Genomic DNA, 6,023 nt, shown 5'->3' with positions numbered 1-6,023 from the left:
GTACTCCTTAAATAAATTCAATATACATATAATACCGAGAGTCGAGCTGGGTGAAGTCCTAGCGCACACACAACATTTTTAAGACTATACCCGCATCCAATCTAAAATGTGTTGGATTTCAAAGGTTACATTTGTATCCAATCCGTTGCTGAACTGTTCCAGCACCCACTTGCAAAAAATACAATTAGACCTGGACCGAATCGGATCTGCAAATTTCCTGCCACAACCTCACCACTAAACATTAAATAAAAATGTGTTTCCTTAGTAAACCATCCCCAATGTCGGAAAAAGATAAATACAATGGTCAACTTATGGGTAAGACTGTATGTCCATTTTATTCCCCATTTGGAAATCGGCAATGCACATTTGTTAGTCTTTGGTAAACAAACACTATCTCTTTAGACCTTACCTGCTCCACTAGGATATATAATCAGTTACTAACTCAATTTTTTAGGAGGCTAATACTGATTTAGTTGCAAGTAAAATACTCTCAACAATCATACAAAAACTCCCTCCATCTTTACATTAAAAATCTCTTGAGCAAATCATAAAACATTCCAACAAAAATATTTAAATGCCGAAAGATTCCAACTGTTTTTAAAAATCGCATAAGAGTAGAAACAGTTTTGCTCGGTGCAGCATCTTCAACTGCCCCCAAACGAATTAAAAAAAATGACCAAATCATGTGCTTAGACATGGCAGCACTGCATGGGCAACGAGACATTCCCAAAATGCTCATAACAAGAAAACAAGAATAAATTTCTAGATCCCTAAGAAATGCATGAAACCCTATAATTAAATGGCACTTAACTGCTAAAACAGACAAACCCGCACACGCAGAACCAAATCACCTTCTCATATATTAAATTAATACTAAAAACTTGCTAATCAAAAGATTTAAAAACACCAAAAACAAAGCAAGAAAAGAAAAGGGCTAGGGAGAACTGAAATCAGCCTTGAAAATTCTATTCTACTGAAATGTAACTAACTTACTAATTAACCCCATTAATTCATCTTCTCTTGTTTACTGCTACAAGTCTCAAGCAATGCATCATTACAATTCTCTTCTTCAGTTGTAGTCATCTCTAAAGCCCTTTTCTCTTGTTCTTCTACATCTTGAACAACAATCATGGGATTCTTCATTGCTCTGCTCTTCAAAGCTCCCAACAGCTCCGAAACAGCTTTATGTTTATCCCTTCTGTTCTTAATCAAAACCTCACTAATATCAGCCGGTGTCATCTGAGCTTTATCAATCACACTCTCAAATTCTTTCAGCAATTCAGCTTCTAGCTCATGTTTCTCGAATCCAAGATAATTCTTGAACAGAATTAACAATGCCTGGTAAGAGCAGAAACTCATGAAAATATGCATATCCATTCTGCCACATCTGAGCAATGCAGGGTCAAGCTTCTCGATGTGATTAGTGGTGAACACAAATATCCTTTCACTGCCACAACAAGACCATAACCCATCAGTAAAATTTAATAAACCCGAAAGAGTAATCGAATTCGCGCCGTGTTCTTCACCCATCGGACTAATAGATCCAATTCTCATCAAGTCATTTGGAGAAGAATCGTAATGTCCACCACTTCTTGCACCTGATTTCCTCCTGTTGTTCAGACTTATAGAACAATCGATGTCTTCAATCACGATAATCGATTTCGAAGTGGTTTTCATTAACAGCTTCCTCAATTCGGAATTAGTATTAACTTCAGTTAATTCAAGATCGTATATATCATAACCAAGATAATTAGCCATAGCAGCAATCATACTTGATTTCCCTGTCCCGGGTGGACCATAAAGCAGATACCCTCTTTTCCAAGCTCTGCCCGTCTTCTGATAAAACACTTGGCCGTCTGCAAAATCTTTTAAATCCGCCATTAATTCCAACTTCTTAACAGGATCCATTGCTAATGTATCAAAAGTACTCGGATGTTTGAATGGAACAGACTCCCAAGGATTACCACGAGAATCCAACGAACCCCCACGAGAATTTGTATACAACAATCGATCTTGATTCTTCCTTCTAATCTCATTAGCTTTATCCATGATGAAATCAAGATACGATGATAAAATCATCTTCTTATTCTTCTTCTCGATTTTTAAAGTGAACCCTCTTTTCTCATCTGGCAATGGTCTCCATGAGAATGTCTGCGACTGTCTCTGAGTAACAAAATGTTCCCACCAAGCAGTAACGCCATTGAAGGTATCGATGATACAGTCATTATTGGACAACCCAAATGTGAAAGAAGTCGAATTTAAAGCTCTGGTGAGTGAAAGACGAGTACCAGTAATGGAAGCAGAACTGCTCAAGTAAAGCTGAACAGCATTGTACAGTTCATTAGTATTGACACCATCAATTTCTGTGATGTCGAAGTAACAGTAAGATGAGAACCAGTTGAAGATTTTGTTCAGGAGCTTGACTGATGCAAAACGTAGCTCTGGTGGGAATACTGTGTGGAGCAATGTCTGGCTGAACGCGAAAATTCCCATTATAGATGCCATTGATGTCCAAAATTCCATCATTTTCGAATGTGTAGTGATGAAAATTATCAGAAAATTTGAATGCAAGATTTGATTTTGATAATGGGTTTGTTTTCTTTTATCTAATTGAATGGATTTTGGAGGAGAGAAAGCAGTTCTGAGTTTCTGATGAATAAAAAAGATGAAGTTTTTGGAGTTTTTGTAACAATAATTATCTTTCTTCCTTCAATCCTTTTCTCTGGTTCTTGAATTCCTGAATGGACTCTATCTAAAGGTGCATTCTTGTTTATAGCGTTTGTATAGAGACTAGAGAGGAGGGACAGAGGGAAACTGTTGTTTTTCAGAGGTAAAAATCTGAATGATTTTGGGGTAGCAATGAACTAGAACTATCTAAAGCTTTGCAGAGTGGTGGTGGGGATGATGATACATCAAGATCTTTGAAAGTGACAGTGAGAGTGTAGCAGTGGGGGGGCGGTACAGTACTACTAATTACTTGTTTGAGAACTGTTCCAAAATCACTTTATATAAATATCTAACTAGTTGGTTCACAACCTCCTCAGATGGTTTCATGTGATGAACTTTTACAAAAAAAAAAAATAATAATAATAATTCAAGATTGCTATTAGGGGTACCAATTTACTAAGGCTAATTCTTATGGTGTGCTAATGTAGCAGATAGATTAGCAGTCCACGTCAGATAGGACTACCTCCTAAATCTTATGGGAATGTTAATCTAGTAGCTAGATTAGCAGTCCACGTTAGCCCAGCACTGAACCATTCAACGTTCAACGCTTTAAATCTCAGCCGTCAGATTAGAAGATATAACGCCCAGCGTTGAACCATTCAGCGAAAATGTTTTTTTTTTTTGGCGCTAAACCATTGAGCGCTTCAATCTCGTTGCTAGCGCAACTGCGAGCACTTGTTAGGAAAGAGAACTAGTATTAACAAATAGACAACACTCTTTTTTTGAACGGCAACACTTAAATGCTTAATCTAGCAGTTCAATCTAGCCCATAAGATTTAGTCTAAGGGGTATCCCAAATTATGTATAAGAGAGAGAAATTATCCTTCATCTTTGAAATGTTACACCCCCCAATCAGTTAGGTAACCCCTATTAGTATCCTGAATTTTAAAAGAAAAATTATTGCTTACAAGTACACCATCAAAAGACAAAATAAAGAAGAAAAAGAATCACAAGTTGGCTTACTTGTGTTTTTTTCTTGGGAACCTTTTTCACACACCAATGTTTTTCTCCTTTTTAACTTGTCATATTTTTTACTGCAGGGGGAAAAGAATGGAGATATCTATGCATGATTCTATATGTAAATCAGGTCCATGGTGTGTGTAAAAATATGGTTTGGGCTGGTTTGTCTGACTGACTAGCTAACTTGCTTGGGTCAGTAGATAAAATCAAATCTCCCCAGAGATTTCTTCTTACATAATCTTATCAAAACAATTTGATTCTCTGTTTTCTATATATATACATCAGCTAATCTTATCACCATTAACTTCTTTGTTAAACCAAAAACTTGGTTTTTGTCCATTTGAGGCACACAAAATTTGTTTTATTATTACACTAGTGATGGATGGCCTGATGGGACTTTGTGCATAAAGAGAGAAGGCCACCTATCTGTTAACCTCTAGTTCTATACTTTAACCTAAAAATAAATGCTGCAAACTAGTAGTCTTTCATAGGAATCATTACAACTAGTTGTACTACTAGATCATAGCACTAACACCTCCACAACTATATTGTCAAAGTACCATTAATGATATCAAGTTGATTAATGTTTACTTTACTCCGGAAAACACTTAAATCAGTCCTAATCATAGGTGTAAATGACTTTTATAAGTGATTCTCCGTTTCAATAAAGATTTTGAGGTGGATTTTGTACACACAATAGTTTGACACTAGGAAAATTGATCCACTACTTCGGCAGCTGCAAATTACTCATCACACTAGAAAAGGTACTTTATAGAATATAATTTGGTTTTTTTGTCAACTTTAATTCTAGGGTTTACGTGGGATTGAGCTGGTGAATTGAAAGGAGAAGATCTTTTTTTTTTGGCTCATTATTTGAAGTACTTAAGTTTTCAATAGTTTTAATAGCTTGCTTTCATCTTTAAAATCATGTCTATCGTTACGTCCCCTCACACTTTTATTATCACATTTTCTGACATGTTCGGCGTCATTTTTGTGAATAAAAACCAAATCGTAACGGATTTAAAGCTAATATTTTTGGGATATGTTCCTCCTACCAAGTTCTATATACCTACAAAAAATGAGTGTATCCCGAGACATATACACCACCATCTACTACTTTGAAAATGAGTCATTGAAAATCAACGGATTTCTGGCCGTCGAAATTAAGACTGGTAGATTGTGAGGTTTTATATTTCGAAATGTGCTAATTTTTTCTAGGCATGTAGAACTTAGTAAGAGGAACATATCCCCAAAATATTAGCTTCAAATCCGTTACAATTTGATTTTTATTCGCAAAAATGACGCCCAACGTATGAGATAGTGTGATAATAAAAGTGTGAGGGGATCCTTCCTCATTATGTCCCTAATTTTTGTCATCCCTAATTTTTTTCATCGTTGGCTATAATTTATATTTCTCTCTAAAAATTCTCAACTGACTTGGATCCATACCATATCAAAACCGTCGCTCTCGAAACGAGTGAGATCCAATGCACCCATAAAGGGCCCTTTGCAAATTTTTAGAAGGGTGAGTCCCACTCTCTGCGAGAGGAACGGTTTTAGTGTGGTTTGGAACCACGATCCATATAGAATCAATGATTTCTCTCCTACTTTTTGTACAAGCACTCAATATTTAGCATCCTTGATTTTTAATCCCTGGTTTTTCTGGCAATTACAACTTAATTTTATTCATATTTCATATCTTTTTTTTTAATAAGGAGAAGTTTTATTAAACAAACTAAGAACTTTACGACAAAATATTATGCCGATTTACAATATCATTCCAGATTTTGTTCTTTAAAGCCAAAATATTTGAGTCATCTGCTATATATGTTTTTTTTTTTTCCGACTCCACCTAGCTAGTTGATCCGCTTCCCCATTATACTTCCTATGTACATAACTAATATCTACATTTTCGTAATTACACAATAAAACTTGGACATCTTTTAGAATAGCTTTAGCTCTCCAATCGCAAGTTGATGCCCTGTTGTTCAAAAAGTTAAAGACGTCCATACAATCTGCTTTGATCTTGATATTAGATATCTTCAGCTCTTTTTCCCATCTTAGTGTTTGTTGCAGCGCTAATGCTTCTGCTGCTGTTGGTCCTGTTATTGTTCCTGAAAAGAAATTAATGTCAGCAACTCTGTTGTTAACCCAGTACACAATCCCAATTCCATATGAAGCATCATGTTCATTGTAAGAATTATCCACAAAGAAAATATTGTTTTTAAACATATCAGCATCCTCCCTGAACTGCAGAAGTTTGGATCTTCCTTTAGATTTATTGGATTCTGGCATTCCAGTATAAGCGTTACTCTCCTGCAGAAATATTTGTATTT

The 6,023-nt window shown here is 35.8% G+C and overlaps 1 protein-coding gene across 1 annotated transcript; it reads right to left on the bottom strand.

The window, feature by feature from the left end:
* Window positions 1-321: 321 nt before the first annotated feature.
* Window positions 322-2,925, bottom strand: LOC113278835 (AAA-ATPase At5g57480-like). Its single transcript, XM_026527571.1, has one exon. It carries the CDS (start codon window positions 2,524-2,526, stop codon window positions 1,006-1,008), a length of 1,521 nt encoding a protein of 506 aa, XP_026383356.1. The 5' UTR covers window positions 2,527-2,925; the 3' UTR covers window positions 322-1,005.
* Window positions 2,926-6,023: the final 3,098 nt, after the last annotated feature.

Source organism: Papaver somniferum, chromosome 1, assembly GCF_003573695.1.
Source record: "Papaver somniferum cultivar HN1 chromosome 1, ASM357369v1, whole genome shotgun sequence".
In the NCBI taxonomy this organism is placed as follows: Eukaryota; Viridiplantae; Streptophyta; class Magnoliopsida; order Ranunculales; family Papaveraceae; genus Papaver; species Papaver somniferum.
The sequence above is the reverse complement of the archived record's forward strand: the minus strand, read 5'-3'. Positions and strand labels throughout refer to the sequence as shown.

Bases quoted from the DNA above. Each gene is read 5' to 3' on its own strand.
- LOC113278835 (XM_026527571.1), bottom strand. From the start codon at position 2,526: ATGATGGAATTTTGGACATCAATGGCATCTATAATGGGAATTTTCGCG.